Source organism: Diospyros lotus, chromosome 2 (assembly GCF_014633365.1).
Source record: "Diospyros lotus cultivar Yz01 chromosome 2, ASM1463336v1, whole genome shotgun sequence".
NCBI lineage: Eukaryota > Viridiplantae > Streptophyta > Magnoliopsida > Ericales > Ebenaceae > Diospyros > Diospyros lotus.
In genome coordinates this window covers 28137472-28164268 of record NC_068339.1, presented here as the reverse complement: position 1 = coordinate 28164268, position 26797 = coordinate 28137472, and the positions used below count along the sequence as shown (strand labels likewise).

At 37.9% G+C, this 26797-nt stretch overlaps 1 protein-coding gene across 2 annotated transcripts; it reads left to right on the top strand.

The window, feature by feature from the left end:
- The first annotated feature begins 1064 nt into the window (after positions 1–1064).
- LOC127795458 (pyrophosphate--fructose 6-phosphate 1-phosphotransferase subunit beta) lies at positions 1065–25150 on the top strand. Of its 2 annotated transcripts, XM_052327132.1 has the most exons (17): positions 1065–1276; positions 18933–19197; positions 19438–19599; positions 19701–19822; positions 20483–20536; positions 20646–20752; positions 20917–21022; positions 21782–21845; positions 22588–22676; positions 22885–23016; positions 23134–23304; positions 23395–23510; positions 23713–23824; positions 23994–24078; positions 24249–24293; positions 24491–24559; positions 24761–25150. In XM_052327132.1, the coding sequence occupies exons 2-17, from the start codon at positions 19017–19019 to the stop codon at positions 24835–24837; spliced, it is 1692 nt and encodes a 563-aa protein (XP_052183092.1). In that variant the 5' UTR covers positions 1065–1276; positions 18933–19016; the 3' UTR covers positions 24838–25150. The 2 variants fall into 2 exon arrangements, with proteins under 2 accessions (XP_052183092.1, XP_052183091.1); XM_052327131.1 differs by lacking the exon at positions 1065–1276 and having other exon boundaries at positions 18882–19197.
- The last annotated feature ends 1647 nt before the right edge of the window (positions 25151–26797 follow it).

Below are 26797 nucleotides of genomic sequence, written 5' to 3'. Positions count from 1 at the left end.
CTCGTTTATGAACTAAGTTGAACACGAACGAGCCCTTACTGAATCGAATGCCGAGCTGCTCATGAGCGGCTCGGCTCATTGATGTTGCGTTGCGTGTGGATACAATGATCAGATTGATATAGATTAAGGAACCTCAAATGTAGTCATTCGGGTTGTCCCAATGTTGGGAAATAAGTGATGGGTGACCTAAATTTTTAGATTCGAATTCACTTTCTGTGTAGTTACTGTGGATTAAATTTAAATTTATCTTTTTGGCAACGTGATACTGAGCGATAGGAACCCCCCCAAAAAAATGCATCCAAGAAACTCTCAAATGTATGTCACTCAATCTCCAATTAGTTAGAGGTATAAGACACTATTAGAATTAAAATTTATTAATAAATAAATAAAATCAAGAATCAAATACATATTAGAATATGGGATTTGGTTGAAGCAAACACAATTTTTAAAATAAAAAAATAAAATGTAAATTATTTATAATATAATAAATAATGAAATAGAGAATGTGATTGAAGATAGTCTAATATTTTTTTACCCAATCAGTCAAATAATGTGTGAGGGGATTAGTTTTAATACTAGTTATTAGATAATTAAAATTAGAAAAGATTGTAATAATTATTTTTGAGATTGGACATAATTATAAGAATTATTTTTCATATTTCAAAAATAACAATAATTTTCTTTATTATTAAATAAAAAATAAAATGATTATGTTCCTCTTTTTGTTCTCTCCTCTTTCATGTTCTCTCTATTAAGATTTTAAACATCCATTAGATTTTTTGAAAAGAAAAGAGTTTCAAAAAATAAAATGGCTCCTAGAGGTAGGGGTGTTCAAAAAAACCAGCGGACCGTGGAAACCGCTCACGCTGAACCGTGCGATTTTTCTAGGGACGTGGTCTAGCGCGGTTTGAAAAATATCCAAACCATGATTTATGCGGTTTGGGGTGCTGGTGGTTCTGTTCCAAACCGAATTGTCCAACTATATTAGTAATTAAAATAAATAAAAAATAATATATCAAATATATAAAGGAGTGGGGGGGGGGGGGGGGGGGGGGGACCGCCGAAACCCATCCCTAAATTGCATTTCTGATTTCTCCCTCTGCTCCGCTTCATCTCTCTCTCAACTCTCAAGCTGTTGTGCGCGCACCTACCCGCAGCACCACACCGATCTCTCACCCACTCACCCGCCGCTGCCGTCTACCACTGCACAAAGTTACTCTCCCACGAACCAGTCCTGGCCCATCCCGCGCCGCACCACCGGACGAGAGAAGACGCGGTATGTGTTAAACCTCTTTCAACAGAAGTGCTACGAATCTCTTTGAGTTTGAGGATATTTGTTAATAAGATGGGCTCGGTGCGGAAGCTTAATCTTTGAGGATATTTGGATTTATCTACGAGTATATGTTAGAGTATAACCCTCAAGAATTTACTTAGAAGTTAGAACTCTCAACTCAATCCCTCTTGGAATTCAACACTCAACCCTCACAGAATAACAATAACTGTTGAAGATATTGTTTTGCTGCTATTAACTATTAAGTTGCTTCTGTATTAATTTCATATGCTGTATTAGTTTCATATGTATTTTAGCTTAGCCTCTGTTTTATGTTTAAAGCTGCTTACCCTCACCATCGCCAGCATCAGGAACGAACCAAACGGCACCAAACACCAGGTTTCAGCAAATCGCGAAAAACGCACCGCATTATGCGGTGCGGTTCAGTTCGATTTTTCTGCACAAAATCAGACCACTCGGTCTAATTATAGGTGCAAACCGCATATACGGTTTGACGCATTTTCTTGGCCAAAAACTGGCCAGACCACGTCGTGCACACCCCTACTTAGAGGAATCAAAATATTGATAGGTCCAAATGTAATTTTAGAGGGGAGCCAAGTTAATAATTAAAAGAATGGGAAGGGTTGGGCATAATTCTCAAAAGAGTTATAAGGGTTTACGTGGTAATTTCATGAAAAACTTGGTGCAAGTTTGAAGTAAGAATTCAAAATTCTCAAAACGGTAGATTCTCTGCATGTTAATTGATGACAATGCATGCACCCTTCTATGGGAGGTTACAAGGGTAGTCAAGTACTCTATTATTACCTTCAACAAGTTCCTGACCTCTTATTGCCCGATTTTGGAGGTTGAGTAATCAAAGAAAGTTTATGAAAAGGGCACTCTCATGGCTAAATGATCAAGGATTTCCCAAGAGAAATTAGGGCCTTATTATAGTGTAATGTACCATCCTACTTTGATATAAAATCTTATCTTAAATTTGGTCAAACACATCAAAACCTAGATTTAGGTGAAAAATGGCTATTTTTCATGAAAAATGATTTCTATCTTTTGGCCACGTGATGGCTAATTCCCACTTTTGTTGGAAAACAAATTCTTAGGGGGGGAGGGGGATTGGAAAAACTTTCCAGGAAATTGAAAGTAAGGGGCGACGGAGCGAGAGAGTGAAAGAGCATGTGAGAGAAAAAGAGAGAGGGAGAGAGAAAGAAAGACACTGAAGAGCAAACCAACTGCATCGCATCGGAGGCGAATGATGGCCACTGCAAATCAACTCCCAGAATTGCTTATGGTGGTAGCTTCAACAGCGGCGTATGCGTCAACGGCGAACGACAACAAGTGAAACAACGGATCTGCTACTTTACTACTGCATGCAATATATATATATATATATAGAGAGAGAGAGAGAGAGAGAGAGGGGGGGGATGTAGGGAGAAGGTGGTGGGCTTGGAGAGGGAGAGAAAGAAAGATGGGGGGAGCTAGGGAGAAAGAAGAAGTAGGTTTGAGAGGGGGAAGGAAGGGGAAGTGGGTTTAGGGGGGAGAGAGAGAGATATGGGGGAAGACAGAGAGATGATGAAATAGGGTTGGGGGGAGGCAGAGAGGAAACCCTGAGGTTGGGTGTAATTCTATGGAAATTAAGTTGTAATCAAACATCAAAAAATAAAAAATTATAACAAATTCTAGGTAAAAAAATTAAATCAATCAAACGCGTTTAATTGATAATTTCTATGCAAATGATTTCTAGGCAATTAAATTGCCTAGAACTTATTTTCTTTCTATATAAGTTCTATGTTTGCAATCAAACACACCCTTAATGTAACCACATAACAATCAAATAATAAGAAATAATGCTAGGAGTCTTGATTGAAGATGGTATTATCAATTATGTGGCGTCTCCTCATTAGAGGAAGTTAAGGAGACCATGTGATATTATCCCATCTGCTTAACATCTCATCCAATGAGAATGTGACACATGACTGATGGCACTGTCATCAATCATGACTCCTAGCATTACTTAATAATAAGACATGCACTAGATTAATTATAAAAATTTAAGGATGCCTTTTTTATTACAAAAATTAATTATAAAAAATAAAAAATAACGAGACCCTAGGTGGTACATTACACTCGAATTATTGTAACCATGTAGTATGGGTGTTCACAGTGCTCTTTGGGTGGTTTAAGTCATTTTCAATATGCCAAACCACATGTGTGGCTTTTATGTTACTCTAATTGTCCATAACATGCCATACGTAGAAATTAGTTACATCATCTCTTGGACTATTGAAGTGTTGTCACTTAAAACCTATGTACCAGCGTGCTCAAGTAATTACCTTATGATGGAAAATCTCGAAAAATATCGATTATAATGCCCTTGACAAAATCCCTCAGCTCATCTGAGACCCCATGTAAGCACTCCCGTCCGGATATCCCAACCACTCGGACTACCCGAACGGGAATGCCTACGGGAGGAGAAAAAGAATAAACACAAGACCAAAACCACCATGGCATGCATGCAAAAAAAATAAATAAATAAGAACAGCAGAAGCGAAGCTAAACACATGCATACACTACGGGTACCCCGCTATCACAGCGGTCACATGATAATTACATAAACACAGACTCATGTGCCGATGTACACGAGACTCGAGGAAAGACCTGGCACAGTACAAATAATAGAGTAAATCCTAATCAACCATCAAAGTTGACCGGGACTGCCTGTACACCATACCGACTCTGCCGCTAGGCACTGACTCCCTTGCCATGGTCCACGCTGCCATTTCTAGAATGATGGAAAAACAAGGTGAGTTGAGAGACTCAACAAGTATAAAGAAAGAAAGACTAAAGGCTGCACAAAAGCAATAAACTTCTCCCAGAACACCAACCCCCAAATACACACAAGTCATGAGACGCTACAACACAATAGTATAGCATAATCATAGCACATACCGGTCCTTGGGGCCCACATAAGACACTTGGCACCCAAGTCCCATACCAACCTGTCGCTACCCTAGACGGTAACAAATACCTCCAGCATCCTGTGCGCGCCACCCGTCCATGTCGGTACTCCCGCCACCCGTCCATGTCGGTACTCCCGACACTCAAGCCATAGGCTCCATCGGAACGGTACTCCCGTCCGAGAACTATATACTACCAATAGCCATGCAATGCACATAAAATGCAATGGCGTAGTGAGCATCAACGTGATACACCGGCGCCCATACATCCAGGCATCAGGCCATGCTCCGCCCACATAGTAAACCACACGCGATGCATATGCCCGTGCTGGATGCAACCTGACCAGGCTAGAATGTCCATGTCCAAGCATACTCAGTAAATGAATATCCCAACATGCAGCCCTGTATCCATGTGCATACCAAACCATGCAACAAGAAAATAATGAATCTAGACGAGCAGTAAATTACAACCTGGTAGAGCTAGTCAGCAGTGCCCAACACCGGTCAACGGCCAGTGACTAGGAGTGTCCACCTGACGGTCCACTTTAGGGCCGTACAATAGTCTACCCCAACGTCACCAACAACCGACCCCTGCCCTACTGCTCGATAGCTCTAACCAAGCCATAAATAAATCCGAGAAAATCATAAATAACCCTCACGTCTAGAAACCTAGTCCCCAGGCTGGGTCAGCATCATTCCCAAAAGCAGTGGGGGCGGTACAAACCCCCATAGGCTCACAACGAATAAAATTCTAGAAGTCTCAGATTTAATTTAACGTAAAACAAATGAATAATAATTCAACAAATAAGGCTAGGTGCCGAATTAAAGTAAGGGAGGTGATAAAATACGAGAAATCACGGGGTCTTTCGCGGGAATTGAAGAATATGAGAAGAGGGTTGGGAGCTTGCCTGAAATTAGTTGCTTTCAGCTTCTCTTGTACTCCCGATGTGAATTAAATCATTTCCTAGCAAATAACACAACCAGAACTTAAATTAATTAATTCTAATCGCGTAAAATTTATAATTTAAACATAACATGCTTCTACTAATTTTTACCCATGTACCTGATCACTTTTCCTGCAAAAAAAAATCCCAAAATTTCATTATTTTTCATATTTTTTCCTTTTCCTTTATTTTCTTTCTTTTCTTCCTTTTTTTTCTTCTTCTCCTCCTCTTCTTTTTCTTCCCGTGTCTTCTTCTTCCTCTTCCTGCAACTCGCTTCTTCTTCTCCTTTCCTTTCCTTCTTCTTCTTCTTCTTTTCTCCTTCTTCTTCCTCTTCTTCCTTTCTTCTTCTCCCTTCCTTCTTCTTCTTCCGCGCGCACGCTCCTGTTCATCATCTTCCCCACGCACCCAGGCAGCCTGCAACCGCGCATGGCTGCGGTCGGCCTTCGCCATCCGGCCCTCCGCTGTCGCCGTGCCTGCCTCCGGCCCGCGTCGCCTCCAGCTCCGCTCACATGGCCGTGCGCCGCTGCCGTTGCCCCGCGTCGCCACTGCTGCTGCTGCTTTGCTGCCATGGCTGAGCAAAGCTCGGCCAGCTTCCATGGCCGCTCGCGACCGCACCCGGCTGCCTCCGGCCAGCTTTAGGCCACTAGCTCTCTCTCTCTCTCTCTCTCCCTCCCTCTCCCTTGATCTCATCCTCTCCATCTCCCTCCCTTTCTCTGTCTCTCACTCTCTGCTCGCCCTCTCTCCCTCTCTCGCGATTCCTCTTCGACCACTTTTAAGCACACGTGCACTGCCTCAAATTTTAACTCAAATTAATTAATTTAATTTCATTTAATTAATTGGGGATATTACACCCCAAACCTCTTGAGATTTGCTATCGTGGAAGATGTCTTTGGTGAAACGTCGACGAGAGACGACAGCGCGGAGACAGAGGGAATCTGGGACTTGATCTGGTCAGCACACTTAAGCGCCTCCACCTTGATTTGGTCGGCGTGCTTCAAGGCCTCAATGCAATGGTGATCTCCTTGGATGCCTCTGAAAGTTGAGACGACGTCAATGAACTAGAGACTAAAAGAAATGGCCATGGGGAGGATATCATCGTCAGTCTCGGTGCAGCAAGGGTTGGGTAATTAAAGAGGAAATGAGATAAGGAATCAGGAATGAAAGATTAGATTTAGGGTTTTAATGTTTTATATTTTATAATTTATAATTTATTTTTTTTATTTTTTATATTCTTAGACTAGTTAGGCGATTTAGTTTTTAACCGAATGTGTTTTTCTCAAACTGCAAACTGCACGGTTTGAGGATTTCTCAAACCTACCAAATCGTTCCCCTAAAAAAATCACACAGTGCAGTGTGTGAAGAGAATTACTAGTATGGTAGTACGGGAAAAAATAAATTTTTACTATGTATCAGATACACATAACAGAATATAATATACACGCCATACAGAGCTTGGATATCTGAGCAACACGCATATTCTTCAAATGAATATAAATAAATTTATACCTATTATCCGATGTAAGGATGGAGTAAGTGGTTTCTGTACTGAAATTAAATTCATCTCAAGATGTAACGGTCTTTGTCGGTCCACACCTAATATGCTGAATGGTATCATTTTGGTCACCCCTTCCCGTGCTAAATACAGAGATTTCGTATATCACCAATGCTCGCGTCTCAAATTTTTATGTGTGACCTTCACAAATAAAATATTTTCTAACAGTAGAAGAATTTTAGAACAAGCAAAGAAAGAAGAAAAGAATGCACACAGGAGAAGCAGAAGATTATATGTTTCTTCTTTTTAATAATTTCTTCTCTCTCTCTCTCCATAATCACTCTCTCCAAATTGAATTCCTCTTGAAGTCTGCTCAGCCCCCTTCCAATAATTCACTCTAATCATTCATAATTTTACTATGCAATTTAACTATACACTATGCATTTCAATTATGCACTATAAGCCGACGCAAAGCTAATTCGGTAAGAGTATGCTACTAGGAAAACCTCAACTCAACCAACCCCAAGCCAACCTCCATTCATTCCTGTTGGAACTCCGCGCTAAGGTACCTAATCTAAGTAGTTCATGCGAGAGGCCTGAGGTTGTAGAACGAGGCAAATGCATATCCCTCGATTGACACCTAATACTAGCCTAAGAGTGCAACCTAAGTTCTCTACGAGGATCTGGCGCAACGCCTCCTTTTGAGTTCAGGCCCCATGCCTAGAATTAAAAGTCTGGTACCCAGCACGAATTGTGGATGGGAAAACATTGTAGGCACATGTTGTAAATATTGATCAGAAAGGCTGGAAGGTGTGGCAGGAAGTCCTTACCTGGAGCGGTCCAAGCCTGACACAAGAACCAAGACATTGGTACTAAACAGCTCAATCCCTAGGGATCACACAATATAATCAATTCAAAGAAAAAGGGAATAAGCACAATAAACATAAATGGCAAGTAAAAGAGACGCAAAGATAACAAAAATAGAATTTCGTCACTGCAAGCAAACGTATAATGCGTATTGAAATAGTAACAAAAATCCCATCCATTGAAATGAAAGCAATTTAAGATACAACACATAAAGATTATCATTCTTTACAGCCAAGACATGAAAGCACTACAAATACGTAATCTACGCTAGTCTTGGGCTAGTGGGTGATCTAGTTGTCCCGAGCCTTCTTAAGGCAAGCTCTAAGAAGCATTAGCAGCAAGGTCGTTCTCCAGACCATGCTCAATCATCTGGATGGTATTTGTCATGTTCGCTACAATTTCGCCTTCTTTAGGGTTATGGACATAAGGGCTTCCGGGACTCAACAAGTTGCTAAGGTTGTCTTCCAAAGCTTTTGGCATACACTCGTCGTGCCCAAGGTCATTGGGCTCGTACACCCGCCAGTCGGGGGAGTTATGGATGAAATGGCGTCAGCAAAAATCATCTTTTGGAAAGATTCCCTAAGACGCTTAGACTCCAAAAAGTTGTGGCCGAGGTAGAATCCAACCTTGGAAAAACAACTGGTGTACTCGTCCTTGCGGCTATAACAGTCTTTGGAGAGGTGATACTGCCTCACCACGTTCCTCGTTGCCTCCTCAATTTTTCAGTTGCTTGCTTTTCCCTAACCTTTCAATCTCAGATTGAGCACGTACCGCCAATTGGAATGCCTCAACCACTCATCCCTTAGTGCTCGACAGGTCTCTCTTTAGGCACGACACCTCTCCCTAAGCTTCTGATAAGGAAGACACATTTACTTGATAGGCTTTATTCTGGTTCTCCAGCTCTTCTTTCCACTTTTAGGCATCTGCCTTTGTATCTTGACAACAGGTAGAGAGATTCTAGAGTTGTAACTAAAGGTCCAAAATTTGAGAATGGAGGCCAACTTTGTCTGACTCCAAGTCTCAGATCTTCATGTTCAAAACCTACTTTTCCTCCTTCCATTGTAGGACCGTCGAGTCCACCCATAAATTTTTTCCTCTTGATGGGCTAAGCGTGCCCAATTCATTACATTAGTCACCATCGCACCTTGGGCACCCTATGAAGAAAGAAGACAAAAGAATTAGCAGATAACACCCTTGGAGAAAGAAGGGGAAGGAAAACTTACAATTGTAAGATAACCCTTAAACTCATCCATATCCTATGGACAGTTCCAGAAGTACTGATTTTTGTTACGCGGGAGAATGGTGGAGTAGAGGAGGCTGGCACTGATGCTGGACATGTCTAGTGAGTCCATGTCCAAAACTTTGGGTTGCAGCTCAAAGCGTTCCCTGTGAGCCCAAAGGTTACCCTCAAATTGAACCACCCCCCCGATAATGAAGAGGCGATGAAGGAAAAATAAGAGCCAACCCGTTAGTGACTACCCTCTTTTCTGCATGTAAGACACGATAATAAGTGCATTATGGATTAATAACCGCTAGGAAAAATAGCCCTCGACCACTCATTTAGACCGAGTCAATGGCAACCTGGTCCAAGCATAAAGTTACTTCTATCTCTAAGATGCCTCGAGAACTGGTACTCGCTCTAAGCCCTACTACTCTGTGTGTCGGGTGATCAAGCTCCTCATCACCGTGCCTTACTCTCCCAATACCAGCCCCACTCATAGCTACAGACATGTCTCTCTTAGTTGACAAGTGGGGGAATGAAGTGGGCTCATCCGCCATCTCTGGATTAGTCAAAGGACAGCGACAGGATCAAGAAGAGTAAGATCGGTGATGGGCTGGAATGTGGCGGGGTTGGCCTCTGCTTCCTGGCGATGACTCCTCTTATGACAACATGAAGAAGCCATTCTCTCCCCTATCCCCTCCCCTTGTGCAAAAACCTGAGGGAGAGCCTCCTCTTGGGTGGCAGGAGGTGGCAGAATTTCTATCTGAGTTACGCCTGTCGCAGCCTTTCGCTGGAAAGATCTCATCATTCGATACATCGCTGCAAGAAAGAGTCATAACCAAATCAGGATTTAAGTCAAAAAGAAACTTGGAAAGAAAAAAGGAAAAATTCGAATAGGCGAAGACAAGAAGGAAGAAAACTGCATGAATGAAAAAATAAGTAGTTAGGAGGGGTCCACAATCTTAGGAGAAGGTTGCTCCTGTTGAGGGATGGCCCCTTCTCTTGATATAACATGGGTGGCTGAGTCAGTAGGGGGCCACGAAGGGGGCATTGTTGGCCTCCCACAACACAATGGTTCACCTGGCTTCGGAACCCATCCAACCTGTATTAGTCTATCCATGGTGAGTAGGTCAAGCAAATGCATCAAACCACCACGAATGAGAATCCTATGGCCATTGGCGTATTGTGCCCGAAGCTCGGCGACTGGCTTACTTAATCTTGGCCTCACCACCTTATCAGGATCGGGGCACCATGAGCGTAAGGTAATCCACATGCCATTGGGGGGGTTAAGAACCAATGCGAGTCAAAAGAGGCTTCACTAGGAGGAGAATCTGTGAAAAGACGGTCCTCCCATCGAGTTCGATGAAGGGTACACATATGGAAACATTCTTTTACCAAGCGTAAATGGAAGAAATAGTAGAGAAAGTCTACGAAAGGAATTAGGTTTTTCTCACGACAGAGCATGAAAAAGCCAACTAGCTCGGCCTAGCCATTAGGATGCAGCTGGCTTGAAGCTAAACCACTATAATGAAGAAACTTAAGGCTGAAATCATGGAAAGGTAGGTGGAAACCTAGACGAAAGCTAGCCTCGTGAATGCTCATCCACTTCTTTTGCACGTCAACTGTGTAATTCTCTTCAGGAAAAGGAAACCTAGTACAATAATGGTTGGGAATTCCAAAGTTCCGACGTAGAAGAGCAAAGTTATCCTCTGTCATATGAGAACATTTACCCTTTAAGAAAAAATGGTAACCCCTTGGGAATCAGTCTCATGATGATATATCTTCCCATTTGCCATAGTGGCAGCAGAAAAAGAAAATAACAAGGGGAAACTGGTCAAAGTTCCAAAAGAGAAAGAGAAGGGTCTCTTTCGGAAAGGAAGTTTTCTCATAAAGGAATATTCTTTTAGAAAGGAAGTTCTATCGGAAAGACCTATCCTTTCAAAAAGAACATTCCCTATGGAAGGAGTAGAACTGTTTCTCTTGGGAAACAAGGTAATTTTTTCAAAAAGCAGTACGTTGCTTTGGAAAAAAAGCTCATGGAAATGACTTCTTTCAAAGACTACCTATGAGTGAGTAGAACATCATTTCGGAAAGAAGTTACCTAGTGTGGAAGGGGATTTCTTTCAAAAAAGTTACTAAGACAGTAAAAGATTCTTTCGGAAAGAAATTACTTAGGATGGTAAAAATTTCTTTAAGAAAGAACTGACCCAAGAGAGCTAAGGATTCTTTCGAAAATGAGATGAAGCCAAAGTTCTCTTGGGAATAAGACAAGCATAAAGCAGTTACTGCAACAAGTGGCATAATTTATAGTGGATTCTCAGGAAGACAAAATATCTCAGTAAGCGAGCAACGCTCTAGTAGAGTCACCTTTTCGATTCTTGGTGGCGGAAAAAAGAAAAAAAGGAAAAATTAATCTTTATTTTTCACCTAAAGGATTAAAAGAAAGGTGGGGGGTAATTGTTGTACACCCAAGATCACAAAGAAAAATAATAATAGTAATAATAAGATAGAGATGTTTTCAGAAGACCCTTTCTGAAAGGAATGATTTAGAATTCACATGTGTCCTCCAGATTCATTGACATGTGTTCTCACATGATTCTCTAGATTATAGCCCTATAAAAGCCAAGCTACAGTACTTAAAAAGCGAGAAAAAATTGGGGGGTAAACCTTATTACTTTGAATATTTTAAGTTTCTTCTGGGATCTTAGCTCGCATTTCTTTTAGTAATATTTTACTCTTTCCGTAGTTGACTTAAGTATCAGAGGGTCTTTGTGAGTGAAAATCCCCCACAAGCCTTTTGACCCTTGGTTGGTTGGTTACAATTCTCTCTAAAATAACCTCACCCATCTTGGAGGGGATCCCAGCCTTCTCTAGAATCGCCTGATCACCCTTCCTAAAGGAATCCAGATTCTTTCCAAAAGCCGCACATTTCCTTTCGAATAGACGTTTCATAACCTTTTCAAAAGCCCTCGGCCAAGTCGTAGTACCGAAGTATCATTTATTCGGAGTTTCTCAGAAGACCTCCAATTTCTTTTAGAAAGAGTCTCCTCGGTAATACCTCTTTCCGAAAGATTAAGCCAGCGGTGCATGCCACATCCTCTCTGAGGCCCTCGTTTCTTTCGGAAAGACCTTTCTATTCGTGATCCAATTCTTTTGGAAATAAGTTCATTTCAGAAAATACTTCTTTCAAAAAAGCCATTTTTTTTCCAAGTAACCCGTAACTCGCAGATATCCCACTATGGTCGAATCTTGCTTCACAGCCCTTCCTACTTCATCTAAATCCTAATTGTTGTATTTTTTACCATAACAGTACTGGTCAACCCTTTGACCCATTACTGTAACTTCTCGAAATCCTGACAATGACTTGAGAGTTCCTGAATAGCGCCTAGCAATGGTTTAGGATAATATAAGTGGCAGTGAAGTCTCACTTCAAGTGAACCTATTATAGCTGATAATTATTGTGTGCTATAATCCTTTTATGAGCGTGAGTCATGGAACGATAAACTCATAAACTCAGTAACTATGGTCAAATTTCATTAATGTGAGTAAATGATATCTCAGGGATTGTCTCGTCACATTAATAGTAAATTACATAGGACGTTCACCTCATCAAATACCGATAAGGGCGACGTGGATCATATTCCCAACACTTGTTTCCTTATACCAGTAATATGGAACCACATAAATGAATGTTGGTCCCTTAAGGTATGGCCACTCAAGAGGAGGGTGAATTGAGTGTTAAAAATATTTCTCCCTTTTAATAAATATTATTGATTAATTATTTTCTCTAAAAATATATATAAATTATTATTTTTAATTAAATTCTTATTATTTAATTTTAAACAAATTAAGATTTTATAACTATGTATACGTAAGTTTGAGATTAATAAATTTCAAATTACAAGATATAGCAAGAATAAATAAATGAGGTACAAGACAATTTATAGTGGTTCGGTATCTCCACACATACCTACTCCACTCTCCCAAGATCTCAACCTCCCTTGGGGTTCCATTAATCTCACTAAGGTTTTTCACACTAGCTCACATTGAAAACTAGATACACTCTTAGATTACAATGTGTTATAGTAAAACCACGAACACCAAGGTTTTCTCCCTATTGTACTTTGGAAACTAGATTCACCTAGATTTTAACGGTTCTAGGAAACCTATACAATCCATAATAGTAATTTAAATGTTACAAATGTCCACACTTGGACACAAATAAGTAATTACGAACAAATTATATAAGGCAATAATATTTAAATAAATAAATAAGCGGTGACCTCAATTTGAATGGAGAAGATCAGATTCGGCTTTGCGATCTCTTTTTCTCCTCTTGCCTTGTGACTCTTCGGTAGATGAACAATGAATCTTTGAGAGCCTTGGAATGTTTGGAAATTAGCTTGAGAGCTTTTGAGAGTTTTGGATGTGCAATATGAAAAATGGATACTCAAAAAATGAGTTTGGGGGTATTTATAAGCATTTTAGCCACTAAAGAAATGGTTAATATGAAGTTTGAAATTCAAAAAATGTTTAAACTTTTTCAAACAATAAGAAAACATGTATCACCTTTAATTCAAAATAAATTTATTTTTTGTATGAGAAATCAAGATTTGAAAATTTCAAATATAAGTTTTTGAGATATAAATAATTAAAACAAGAAAACATGTCTAAAATTAATCTCTAATTCAAAATAAATTTACTTTTTGCACAAGTAAGAGAAAATATGTCTAAAATCAATTCTCTTTAATTCAAAATAAATTTATTTTTTGTATGAGAAAGAGAAAACATGTCTAAAAGTAATTCTTCTTTAATTCAAAATAAATATACTTTTTGCATAAGTAATAAAAATATTTATCAATAAATGAAAATTCAAACATAAACTTTTGAGACATAAATGATTAGAAAAAGGAAACATGTTTAAAGACAATCCATCTTTAATTCAAAATAAATTTACTCTTTGTACCCACTCTTAATTCAAAATAAATTTATTTTTTTTTATATGAGAAAGAAATACATTTATATTATAAAAATATTTTTGTTAATCATCAAAATTTAATTAATATGAGCAAGTTGGCTCAACAATGAACATTACCACCTCCCAGTTGAATGGTTTGGCTCGTTAACAAATCCCGCACACTAATACACAAAACAATCGTGTTGGTTCAAGTCTAAGGATTAACACACCATTGTAACCTAATAACTCGATTATTATCCACCATATATGGTCAGTCATCGGAGTCACATTTAGCTAATCGTTCCTCAATAACCACCCACAGGTTTACTAGCGACATCTCATGTCATATGACATGTGACACACCGCATTTCCATCAGTATCCCCATACCAAATGAGGTAGTAACCCATGTGTTAGTTCATATTCAATTAATTGGATTCCCTATCCAAAGAATCTAAGGATTAGGAATAGTTTAAGAAGTTCTATTATCAAAAAATCTTGTCACATAGTCTTAATACTTTGAGAATAAGATTTTCACACAAAAGATCTAAGACTCATTTATATAAATTATCGAAGAAAATATGAATGGAGAAAATATTGTCTTTTATAGATTTATACAAGTATACAATAAATGTATAAAACAAATCCGTTAGATGTCATTCAAATATAACATAAGAGCACACAACACTAATAGTACTGTGATCGATTTTCATGGTTTAACGATTGTTTTAAACACCCCTACCATGTAGCAATCAAATAATAAGAGATACATCAGATTAATTACAAAAATTATATCTTCATCATACTTTGAATTGAGTTATTTCAAAACACTTTTAATAATGTATCGTATCTTATATTACTTAAACATACTCAAATAAAAAAAATCTCCACATTATCTAATATGTCTTAATTAGGCACTACACCCAATGACTAAAACAAAAATTAAGTTAAACCTAAATGGAAGAGTAAATTGGATTGGGTTCCACCAAAAACAAATCAAGTACCCAAAAACAAAAAGGGCTCCACCAAGTTAGGTTCAACCTTAAAATCAATTGCTTAATAGACTTGACTTTTATCCAAAGTAAAATATCAAATTACGTAACTATATATTGGCCTAAAATCAAGTAGATATCACTAAACTCATCTTAGTCATATGTAAATATCAAAAGATTATACAAGTTAATGGTTCAACGTGCGAGAGAAAGAGAGATAAAGAGAGAAATTTATGGACATATTGAATACTTTTGAAATTTTAATAGCAATTAATTGTTAAAAGATTGGACAAAATGATACAAGTTTTATTAAAGAACTTATTTTGGATTGAGATGAAGTAGGTGAGATGAGTTTGCTTATATAAAATTGTTTGATAAATTGGTCAATTCGAGTTAGATCTCAATCATGATTGTTTGACAAAACATTTAAGTTCACCAAAGTTCCTAAATACTCAACTTGCATTTGCACCCTCTAAGGCATTGAGGTTAGGAGATTACAAGTTTAGATAGTTTGATTACATAAATGTGTGTTTGGTAAAAGAGTAAAATTGAGTTGAGTTAGAATGCACCCTCTAAGGCATTGAGGTTAGGTGATTCCAAGTTGAGATAGTTTGATTACATAAATGTGTGTTTGGTAAAAGAGTAAAATTGACTTGAGTTAGGATGCGAAATGGCAAAAAAGGATATAAAATTATAATTATATATAAATTTCATTATTTCATATAAAGCATATTTTTAACAAATCTGTGTTTAATTTGATAAGTTGAGTTGAATTAAAATATTAAATGAATAAAAAATATTACAAAAAGTTTTTAATAAATCATGAAAAATAAATAATTTTTTTTTATAAAATAAATTATGATCAAATTGAGTTGGATATTTTACAAAAAGACTATTTATTTAAAAATATATTTTAATAAATTTGTGTTTAATTTATAATTACAAAATATGAAATTAATATGAAAATATATTTATTTTAACGAAAGAAAGAAAGAAAATTGATTAGATTATTTATAAAGACAAAAAATGTTGTGGGGGTGCCTTAGAAAAATCGAAGTAAAAAATTCCCGAAATATTCTAAATAGTTTTGAAGACTCGGATGACCCCGAAGAGTATTTCGGAGCATGAGTCTCCCGAATCCTCCAGAGAGTTTTCGGGACCTATCTAGCCTTCATATCTTTAAGGCCCAAGACTCATGTAGAATCTCCCAGGCCTAAGCTATCCAATGACTCTAAAGAGTCTTCAGATTCACTCGGAGGATACTCATCGAGGGACTTGTGATATAGTTGTAACCTAGAAGTTAATCATAAGAGTTGTGAATTAGCTACATTTCTAATTAATCTTGGACATATTTTTATTAATATCAGTATTTCTCTTTTAATATGTGACAATATGTTCATTTTTGTATTTTACTATTTAGATGAATCTCAAAGAATGTAGCAATGTCAATCGAGTTATGATGAGATCATACTAATGAGATCGAATGACCGATACTTCATTCTTAAACTATTCCTGGTCATATGACTATAGAGTGGGGCCTTTATAGTACTGTCAAGATCGGTACACATTATGCATGCTTGTAAGGTAGGTAGTTGATCTCATTGACTACTTGTGTGGTGACACTAATGCAAGTGTGTAGGTACTCATTGGTGAATGAGTTCACTGAATAACCTAACTTGAGAACACCCAAATAGTAATTCTCACTAAATGTCAACTGGGAGTTTTATGTGGCGATAGGTGCTAGTTATTTCTTTTCCTGAGGTATCACTGTTATCTTGTATGAAAAGTGTCATGTTTTGATGCCACTGTACGGGGTCTAGTAAAATGGGTCCCTAATAGGATGGTCATTGAGTATGATCCGTATCATATGAAGGTAGGTGAGTACGTAAGATGGAATCTATCGACCTTAGTAAGATTTAAAAGGTATATGCCCTATGAAGTCACAACTCGAGGAGTCGTTGGCCAATACAAATAGTTGAGAATTAATAAGAGTTATTAATTCAACTATAGGAGTTGTGGACTTAACATTCGTACACATAGTGTTGGTTATTAGAATGATCGAATAATACTCAAACTTGTCATGGAAAGGTTCATTAGAAGTGCCATTTGCATTTCATTATGATATGGGGGCCATGATAAGTTGCTAGACGTCAATCTTGATCTAAGGGCAAGATAATAATTTTTTGTCATGAGATAAAATAAATTAAGAATCATAATCAAAGAGTTTTATTAGGAGTATGATTCTATAAATTGCCCTTTGCTATCTTCATAGTGAACCTATAAGGTCACACACAAATAAAGAGGAGTTTCATGAAATTTCAGTGAGACCGAAAAATATTTTTAGGGTCCGAAAGAATTTGTGGATTTTTTGGGCTAGCTAACACTAGCAGAAAAGTCCACGGGATGTCAACAAAATGAGCAAAAAGTAAAATAAGGTGAAAAACCCACAAATGGATTGGGCCTTAGCCCAACATGTTTAGAACATGCTTAGGCTTTCTATAAATCCTTAGTTTGACTAGGGTTTGGGGTGAGCTCTCCATTTTTGCCTTATAACTCCTTTAGTTTTTCTAGAAAGTGAAAATGATTTTTGAGAAAAATCAACCATATTTCCAAGTGTTGGATTAGATTTTGCATAATTGATGCAAGAAGATCGAATGGGCGTGCTCATCGACATCGATTGAAGCTTTTCTTTGATATGGATCACTTATAGAGGGTGGATAACACCTCGTGGTACAAAGATTCATCCATTATTCATTGAACAACCAAAACGTTTGATTTTTCGTTATATGTTTATATTCTTAAAGAGATTATATATTTGCAAGCTAGATTTATTTATTTTGGGTTTCAAGATTAGTCAAAGAGTTTGATTGATCAAAATAATTTTTAAATTTTCGCTGCGTTTGGATCTAAGAAACCTAACAACTTGAACCCCGAAGATACCTCCAGTCCTTCTAGCCTCATTTGATGCATCTTCTTAGAGAGTTTGAAGGTTTTCATCTGCATAACCACATATAACGTGGGTCCCATTGCCAAATCTCTATAAATACTTGCCTAGTCCATGGCAAAAGAACATTTTTGGATCCTATGACACCCTTTATCCCAAAGACTCGAACTCTCAAACTCACGTACGTTAAGACTTGGGACCTAAAGACTCATATCTTTGACTCTACATAACTCTTCGACAAACACCTATCCATAGCCTATAGCATATACACATGTATACATTTTCTATTTCAAGACATCTCTGTCTAACATAGGCATCGGAGAGGGACCAGCATGGGAAAAATCTCCGTGTGCATTCTAACTATCTTTGTGAGGAAAAGTACTATCCGATCCAGTTCTTTGAAGATCCTCTAGTTTCATTCGGATACTAGCCCCTCAAAGACTCTTCGAGGAATGAGTTCTCTGAAGACCTTGAAGACTCGTCTAAAGACCTCTGGCATTCTAGCTTTCTCGAACAATGGATTGAGCCCGACACCTATTTTTTCTCAAGCGGTAGCCCAGAACTTGGTTTTGATTATGAACTTTGCCTGAAATGTTCCTTAAGATAAATAAATTTAATCATTTTAATCAGGCAACAGCATAAAAAGAATTAAAATTTGTATTAATTCTCATAAAAGAGTAAAATGAGTATATACTTTGGGGAGATTGACTTTAACCATCTCAACTAACTCAAGTGAGTTGAGTTAAGAAATCTAGTTTGTTACCCAACACTTAATCTTGGCTCAACTCAACCCACCCACCTTTCCCCTTAATAACGCGAAACACTCCCTAAAATATGTAATTGTAAATTAAATTAAAATTTATCAAATAACTTATTTGTTATAGTGAACCATACACTAAACTTAACTCATTCCAAACTTAAATATGACTTAATTTGATAAAGATGACTATCATCTACAAAAATATTAGAGATGAGGCTGCTTGTAATTAAAGTTAAATATTCTATATATCACATGTATGATACTTTTTTTTTTAAAAAAATATTATATTTATAAATAAATTTTATAAATTTATATATATATATATTAAACTGAAATCAAAGGGTGATAATTGAGTTTGGATTAGGATGATGATGATGCGTGAGCGTGTGACGGTGACTATGATTGATCCCCGATTGGTTAAAAATATATTAGCAGGACTCTTTCCTTTGGAAGTCTACACAAATTGACGGTCCATTTTACTCCTCACCTGCACACACTATTTATTACTCTGCAGTGTCTTCAAGTTGGTGACACAACGCCGCAAAAGAAGGCTCTACCCATCTCCTAGATCTCAGCGCTTTCGGTCTTTGAGGGATCAATGGCGTCTGTTATGGCAGCTAACGGCGGACAATCTCACGCCCCCGTAACCGGCCGCTTCGCTGCTGTCTACAGCGAGGTTCAGAACAGCCGGATCGACCATGCTCTTCCTCTCCCCTCTGTTCTCGGAAAACCCTTCAAGATGGTCAATGGCCCTCGCAGCTCCGCCGCCGGCAATCCAGGTACCACCGTCTTCTCTTTATATGCGCATAGATCTGAGATCTAATCTATCTGTTCGATTTGCTTTTTCTTTTTTTTTTTTTCCCTTTGCTTTTTCTGGTAAGCTGAGTAGTAAGTCAAACGCTTGGGATTGAACTGCTAAAGTGACTTTTCAATCTACAGAGCGTAATGTGTAGTTTTATTTAGCTTCAATATTAGATCGAAATGGATCTTTGTGGTTGTATTGAGAGGTGGTGTTTCAGATGAGATAGCGAAGCTCTTTCCATGCCTGTTTGGGCAACCGCCGGCAATGTTGGTGCCTGGAGAATCGAGCGACTTCCCATCGGGGCAGATCTTGAAGATTGGCGTGGTTCTATCTGGAGGCCAAGCCCCTGGAGGACACAACGTGATTTCTGGAATCTTTGGTCAGTTTTTCGTGTTTGGTTCTTATTTTGTCGGATTTAACCCGAATGATTCGTATTCTCAACTTCTCTTTGTTGGATGTGTCTGTGTATGTGTGAGGTAGATTACTTGCAGGATCGTTGTAAAGGAAGCACACTGTATGGATTCAGGGGCGGACCGGCTGGAATCATGAAGTGCAAATATGTTGTTCTTACGTCAGAGTATATTTACCCATACAGAAATCAGGTTATGATTGTTTCTGTGAAAGTTGTAGCTATTTGTATAAGATTCTTCTTTTCTATCTTTATATGACACTGCCACGTTTTTGATTATGCTTAATTATAAAGACTGCTGCTTTTTGTTCTCAAGTATATACTTTTGATCTTACGGACCATAGGCTATAAAGGTCATATTCTTGCAACCTGCACATTCTGAAGCCAGTATAATTCGTTTAAAATGCCTCTTGTGGCAAGTTTACAGCTTAGTTCAATACTCAAGCTAAGATGTCCTTCAGTTCCAAATCTGGGGCACGAGCTCTTTATGGCTAAACACAAGCGTCTGAAAGACTGAAACCTAAATACTAGAGATGCGATAAAAGTAAAATTGTTACTTAAAAAAAAAATAAAAGTAAAATTGTTGAACTTTAATGGGAACCAGGGGGTATGTAATGGCTTGGGAGTCTGCTGCATTGGGCTTATATCTTCTTCTTTAATATCTTTTACGAGAAAAGGGAAAAAGGAGAAAAGGTTATTACTGATGTCTAATCACAAAAAGGGCTAATTTCTACTTGACTAAAGAAACAAAAGCAGTAGCACAATGCCTAATCATGATGGATGCATTTGAGCAGCAAGTTAGATAGGAATGACATTGGATATGAATCATATGATTGTAATTTTATTGTTTCAGGGCGGGTTTGATATGATTTGCAGTGGCAGAGACAAGATTGAAACTCCAGAACAGGTAATACTCTTCAGTGTCTTATCAAGCAATTGTGGTCATTGCAATGTTGATTCTTTTCTTTAACTTCTTAGAGCTTTAGCTGACTCAATTTCTATGGACATGATTACAGTTTAAGCAAGCTGAAGAAACAACATTGAAGCTTGATTTGGATGGGCTTGTTGTAATTGGTGGAGATGACTCAAACACAAATGCTTGCCTCCTTGCTGAAAACTTTAGGTGAACCATTAATCTGTTGCTACTTGCTAATGAAATGTGGTTGTTCTTTCCTTTTTGCTCTTTTACTCTTTAGCCAGTATTATAGGTTGGGTCTTCTGCAGTGATCCTGTAGTTGTATGCTTAGTGCCATTTGTCTGAGTTTCCTTGTTGCATGTGTTGCTTAGGCGTAAAAATATGAAAACTCGAGTGATTGGATGTCCGAAGACAATTGATGGTGACCTAAAATGCAAAGAAGTTCCAGCGAGTTTTGGATTTGATACCGCATGCAAGGTGAAACTAAAATGTTCAACACTACTTTTTGTACATGCACTAACTTTTCAAATCTGTTCTGTTCTTGGATGCTAGCCATACATCTTACTCTTAATGTATTGCAATTGTGGCATTAATTAGTTCATTCAAATGATGGATCTTGTTCTCATGAGTTATGCAAGTTCTTGTTTGGTAGCTTTAGTTTAGCATCTTAGTTGTTGTAGCATAAATCTTTTCTTCAATTTTGGCAAAACTTTGTTTGGAACTCGGAATGTGGTAAAGGAATGAGGAAAATGACATATTAATTTGAAGGAAATTCTTTTTGTATGTGTGTTATCACACCCTTTCATCAAAATTCTCTCTGGAATAACATAATCTAGAGAAAGGGTAAGAATGATCTATACATCTAAACATTTTTTTTTTGTCTTTTTCCTTTGTGTTGCCATGGTTTGAAAACAATGAGTAGCAGTTTCCTTTGAGTCTTCTTTTATTTTTGCTACAAGAAAAAAAAAAAAAAAAACCCAAACAGGGGTTAAGTGTTCAAATTTTACTATCAATTTAATAACATAAACTGGATCAAGCCTGATTGACCATTCGGAAATGCATTGAATTTGCATCTATCCTTGCATCAGCTTTTTGCTTATGCATTTTTGTCCCTGTCTTTGAGCTAATCATGGAAGTTGTGTTGTGGATATTGTTAGTCTGTTTGTATATCCAACTTTAAGTTGTTTCCTGATTTGTTGTGGGGGTTAAAGTTCACACATCTATTCCAATTTGCAGGTATATGCAGAAATGATAGGAAATGTAATGATAGATGCTCGCTCAACTGGGAAGTATTATCATTGTAAGTACTATCCTTGTAATATATTATCGGTGTAAGTATTTTCTAGTCATGATAAGCATCAATTGGAAAATCCATCTCAGTTAGTGTATGGGACCTTGAATTTAAATTAATCCTACCCTTCTACATGATATGTCTTCCATCTTAAACCAACTTGTTTGCTGCTTGCTTTCCATGAAGTGAACATTGAGAATGGATAATCATATTACCAACAAGCTTAGTGCAATTCATAAGTTGACTTGTGAGTTTGTTTGACGTCCTGCTCCATATGGGCCATGGTTAATTATGTATGATTTACTATTTTTGACCTTCCCCTTGCCCTTGCATTACTTTCACCGTCAACATCATTCCCGCTGGTGTAGTCATATGTTGAAACCATGTCATCAAAAATTTTCCTTCTTTGTTGGTATCCATGTCTCATCACATATTGATAGTTAGCATTTTGTAATTTATGTCATGTAAGTAACCAGTTCTATATCTAGGGGGATCCTTTTTTAGCAATGCCACATGAACCTGAGATTTCTAATTATTGGTCTCTGACTTTGGCCTTCGTGAAAGTTTCATTTTTTCAACTACATAAAACTACATGCCAAGCTATATGTGTAATTGGGATGGTAGTCAGAATACTGGATATTCCTTGTTTTAACTACAATTAATTTTATTTCACTTTTTTTTTTTTGTAATTGTCTTATTTGCATGATTCATATATTTGCAAGGATAAATGGTATCTAAATTCTGTTTGCAGTTGTACGGCTAATGGGGCGTGCTGCTTCACACATTACGTTGGAGTGTGCTTTACAAACTCATCCAAATATTAGCCTTATTGGAGAAGAGGTACTTCCACTTAATAGTCTTAGTGGTGCTTTAAGACTAATGTCCCTCACATTGTACTTGCATATATTGTTTCATGGATATGTTTCTAAAGTACGTGGATGAGAAGTCTGACCTTCTCACTGAAATTTATTGTAATCATGTGAGATTATTTTGCAGAATAATAAGTTCAGGATAGATTTTGTTTCACAATGTTTTTATCTTGCTGCAGGTTGCTGCAAACAAGCTGACATTAAAAAATGTTACAGACTACATTGCCAATGTGATCTGCCATCGTGCAGAACTTGGTTATAACTATGGTGTGATACTTATACCCGAAGGCCTCATTGATTTCATTCCTGAGGTAAAACCCCATTTTTTTTTAAATTTGTATTTGTTTTTATGTGCAGGTGCTGACCTGTAATTGTTATATGTCTTTGGTGACTGATGTGTTGATTTTGTGATTTACTGTTGATTGCAGGTGCAGCAACTCATTGCAGAACTTAATGAAATTTTGGCTCACGACATTGTAGATGAAGGTGGTCTTTGGAAAAAGAAACTTAATGACCAGTCTTTGCAACTTTTTGAATTTTTACCTCCAGCAATCCAGGAACAATTGATGCTTGAGAGAGATCCGCACGGCAATGTGCAGGTTCATATAATGTCACCGGTTATCTGTATGAATTCTCTGTTTTATTTCTTCATACTAATATGGTCGTGCTGGTTCACACTATGCTTCCAGGTTGCCAAAATTGAAACAGAAAAAATGCTTATTCAAATGGTTGAGACTGAATTGGAGCAGAGGAAGCAGAGGGGCACATATAAAGGCCAGTTCAAAGGGCAGTCCCACTTTTTTGGGTACTTATCTTATCCTTTCTGCTTTATTGGTAACATACGGGGTGTTGCACCAATTAAGCGTGTATATGTATAGGCATTGACAATATTTGCTTGGGGTCATTGATGACCTCAAGCCTTCCGGCAATTTTTATGTGCTGAGTTGTGGGAAAAACAATGCTGATGCCTGATCATGTTGTTGACCATGCTGTTTTCATATATGCAGTTATGAAGGAAGATGTGGTTTGCCATCGAACTTCGATTCTGCATATTGTTATGCATTGGGTTATGCTGCTGGAGCTCTCCTACATTCTGGGAAAACTGGCTTGATATCTTCAGTCCGTGTTTCTATTCTGTATTCTTTTTGTTTAGGCTTTAGATATTCTTCTTATAACTATGTTTCTGTATCCTTCAGGCCAGTAATTCTAGGTTTTTGTTAATATTGGGTTAAGAGTTGAAGATTATTTCCTTGCATTCAAACTTTACTGAATCAAGTGTGACTCTCAGGTAGGTAATTTGGCTGCTCCAGTTGGAGAATGGACTGTAGGTGGGACTGCACTGACTTCGTTAATGGATGTGGAGAGGCGGCATGGTATAGGCACCTTAATTGTTATTAGGACATGTTAAAAATCATGCTTTACTATGCAGAAAATTTGGATTCTTTAAGATGAATGCTCACAAATGGAGTTTGTTGCCTGGATTTTTCATTTTGTTACATCTTTAGTTATTTAATCTCTTTCCCAAATTTGATTTTGTTTTCAGGTAAATTTAAGCCTGTGATAAAGAAGGCTATGGTTGAGCTTGACGGTGAGAATTCTTTTTATGCCCCCTTGTGTTGTCTTTTCTCCTCTTCTCTTCTCTTCTGAAAGAGTACAACAGCTGCAGATTGTTCCATTGGCATTCCTTGCTGAATACAAAGTGAATCCTAATAATTAACAACCATTACACCAGTGTTATTATTTGTGAAACACCAAGGACCTAACATGAAATGATGATTGCTGCAGGTGCACCATTCAAAAAGTTTGCATCCATGAGAGAAGAGTGGGCGCTTAACAACCGATACATCAGTCCCGGTATGTTTTGAATTTGACTTTCCAGCGTCCTTCAAGTAGCAGGGAACTCTTGTCTGGGTTTAGCTGAATTTTACTGGTCCGTTCTTATCAGCCTACGGATTTTAGCATAGCTGGACCGGTTTCTTGCCAATGGTTGATGAATTAGTCTTCCCTTCTGTCCACCATGCAACAGCTTATGTTTTATTGATCTGTTTGTCGCAGGTCCCATTCAGTTTTCCGGCCCTGTAGCTGATACGGTCAACCATACCCTACTGTTGGAACTCGGGGACACAGCTTAGTTAAATGTTCCATCGATGCGCTTTTGCATCTCTTGCAGAAAACAACACATGTTCTGCTTCCTCAAGAGACCACCTTCAATTGCCATTGCCTTCTAAATTTATTTTCCCTAATTTTGAAGTTAGTATTAAATTGAATTTAGGTGGATAATCAATTTCCTTTTTTTTTTTTTTTGTGTTTTATATTTGGCCTAGGAATAAGAGGGATGTTAATTTGATTGACTTGGTGTTGGGAGAGGGTCCTAGTTTGAACTGGGTTTCGCTGCATGGAATGAAAAAAATAATCAGCGTGGTGGTCGTCTTCTGCTTTGGATTATCCTAAAGTTGCAGCTTATTTTTGTAAAGTTTTAAGCTCTGGTTTGGTCGTTCGCTCGAGAATGTGACTTTTGAAGTGGCCAAAATAATAAGAGCATTTTAACCAACGATTAGGACATAATCTTAGTAGAAATTTAACAGTAACTACAATAGATTTTAAGATTGAAAGCGAATTGATAAAATTGAAATTTATAATAAATTTGAAACTCTGACCAAAGTTGACTTCTCTGCTCGTTGTAGGGTTTTGCTGATATAGTACTCTGGATGATCAATTTGGCCCTTCCTCCTTATCAACGCAGCACTTACGACTTTGTTACTCACTCTTAGATACATGAATAAAGATTCTCCCGTTCTTAGTTGCGTCAAAAGGGGACCTCTTTTAGATGCTCATTTTTTTGAAGGATTTCTAGCACTCGCCCGTCTACTCAAATCCCTTTTTAACCCTTAGTGTTTGCAGAAATGGGAGGCCCCTCTCGACTAACTTAGACAACAATTGGCTAAGGCCCGAACACACACTTCATGGGGTTTAACTGCACATTGTACTATTGGAGAACTCTAAACAGATGAGTCAACTTCTTAACATGGGACTCTTCTTTCAAACTTTTTACAATCATATCGTCGACATATGCTTCCATCATATTACCTAATAGGTTTTTGAACACCTTATTCATCATGTTTTGGTATATAGCTCTAATGTTTTTCAATCCAAAAGACATGACCTTATAGTAATATGTCTCTTTCTTTGAAATAAAAGAGATTGTTTCTTAGGGTACATCATTATTTGGTGGTATCCTGAAAAGGCATTAAGGAAAATCAACAATTGATATCTTGACGTCTCGTCCACTAATCGGTCGATTCGAGGTAAGGGATACAAATCTTTCGGGCAACCTTTATTAAGGTTGGTGAAGTTGACACACACTTGTCGCTTCCCGTCGGGATTTTTCACCACCACGACATTTACTAACCAGTTAGGATATTGTACCTCCCAGATTAAACCAACCTCCAATAGTTTGTCTACCTCTTCTTCCAATGCCAGTAACTTGTCAGGGGTGATATTTCGCTTCTTTTAATGAACAAGCTTGAATTGTGGATTGACGTTTAAGTGATGACAAATTACATTCGAGCTGATCCTTGGCATGCCAGCTAGAGTTTAGGCAAATATATCCATATTAGCTTTTAAACATTCTACAATTTCCCTTTTTGCTTCCTTCGAGAGTTGCAAGTTGACATAAACGAGTTTTTCAGGTTCAGTCTCACCCAACTATATAGTTTCTAGCTTTTCTACTGACTGAGGTTTGTATATAGCATGCTTAGAAAGTGACTTATGTATGGCTTTCTCAGTAATTGATAGGGTCTCATCTTTCTTCTTTCTTTTCATGGAAGAGACATAGCAAGTGCGAGCCTTTCTTTGATCTCCACAAACTTGTTGTATCTCCTAGGGTGTGGGAAACTTCATTAACAGGTAACAAAACGAGACTACCACCTTCATATCATTGAGTAGGGGGCATTTCAAAGTCACATTGTAAGCAGTTGAAGAGGTTTTCACTACCATGAAATTGGCTTGTCGAGTCATGCCTAGCATGACTGGCAACTGAATCGAGCTGGCGACAAGCACCGTCTCCCCGGTGAAACTATACAAAGAGGAAGA

What these genes read in the sequence shown, in the direction of transcription:
- LOC127795458 (XM_052327132.1), top strand. Translation starts at nt 19,017, where the DNA reads ATGGCGTCTGTTATGGCAGCTAACGGCGGACAATCTCACGCCCCCGTA. An exon ending in CTCCTTGCTGAAAACTTTAG is followed by an intron (nt 20,753 to 20,916) that starts GTGAACCATTAA and finishes TGTGTTGCTTAG; the next exon opens with GCGTAAAAATATGAAAACTC. An exon ending in ATCCGCACGGCAATGTGCAG is followed by an intron (nt 23,305 to 23,394) that starts GTTCATATAATG and finishes CTATGCTTCCAG; the next exon opens with GTTGCCAAAATTGAAACAGA.